This window comes from Parus major, unplaced genomic scaffold (genome assembly GCF_001522545.3).
Source record: "Parus major isolate Abel unplaced genomic scaffold, Parus_major1.1 Scaffold427, whole genome shotgun sequence".
Classification (NCBI taxonomy): domain Eukaryota; kingdom Metazoa; phylum Chordata; class Aves; order Passeriformes; family Paridae; genus Parus; species Parus major.
The window spans coordinates 44,661-45,384 of record NW_015379332.1 but is presented as its reverse complement, the minus strand read 5'-3'; the positions used below and the strand labels follow the sequence as shown (position 1 = coordinate 45,384).

Here is a 724-nt window from a genome sequence, read left to right as displayed (position 1 = left end):
CCTCTTCCCAGTGGATCCCAGTTCCTGCTATCCCTCTTCCCAGTGGATCCCAGACCCCACATGGAGCCCACAGCCCCTTGTCCCCCCGCAGCCCCCAGAATCCCCTCCCAGTGCTCCCAGTGACTCACTGGACACCAGCTGGCTCACGGTGGGGGTCTCGGAGCACGTGATGGGCACTGGGGACGGTGACACCTTGCCCACGGGCGTGGGGCTCATCCCCACCCCGGCCGGGGCCGGCTGGATGGGCTGGACCTGGGGGGGATCTGGGGGTGACCTGGGGGGGACAGGCAGCTCCCCCCCATGGGGCACATCCCACGGAGAGAGCTGGTGGCACCAGGAGGGGGACGGGGTGACCATGGGACAGCGCTGGGGCAGGAGGGGGCACAGCCTGGGGGTGCTCCTGGAGTCCCAAAGCCACGTGGCCAGGACCCAAAGGTGCTCCTGTGTCCCCACAGCCACACAGCCGGTCTGCAAGGTGCTCATGGGCTCCTAAATCCACCTGCCTGGGTCCCAAAGCCACGTGGCCAAAGCCCAGAGGTGCTCACGGGTTCCCAAAGCCACACAACCAGGACCCAGAAGTGCCCCCCAAAATAAAATGGGGCTCGTATCTCCCCAAAACAACACAGCCAGGTCCCTGCAATGGTCACGGTGTCCCAAAGCCACCTGGCCACGTCCCAAAGGTGCTTCTGTCTCCCCCAAGGTCGTGTGGCCGGGTCCCAAAGGC

At 65.9% G+C, this 724-nt stretch overlaps 1 protein-coding gene across 1 annotated transcript in view; it reads right to left on the bottom strand.

Annotated features, from left to right (window-relative positions):
- Positions 1–128: 128 nt before the first annotated feature.
- The window catches only part of POU6F1 (POU class 6 homeobox 1), a gene marked incomplete at its 3' end in the record, with an annotated part of 19,574 nt that continues 18,978 nt past the window's right edge, over positions 129–724 (bottom strand). The window contains exon 9 of the mRNA XM_033511669.1: positions 129–274. Within this exon, the coding sequence (XP_033367560.1) occupies positions 129–274 (146 nt within the window). The remainder of the gene's footprint in view (positions 275–724) is intronic.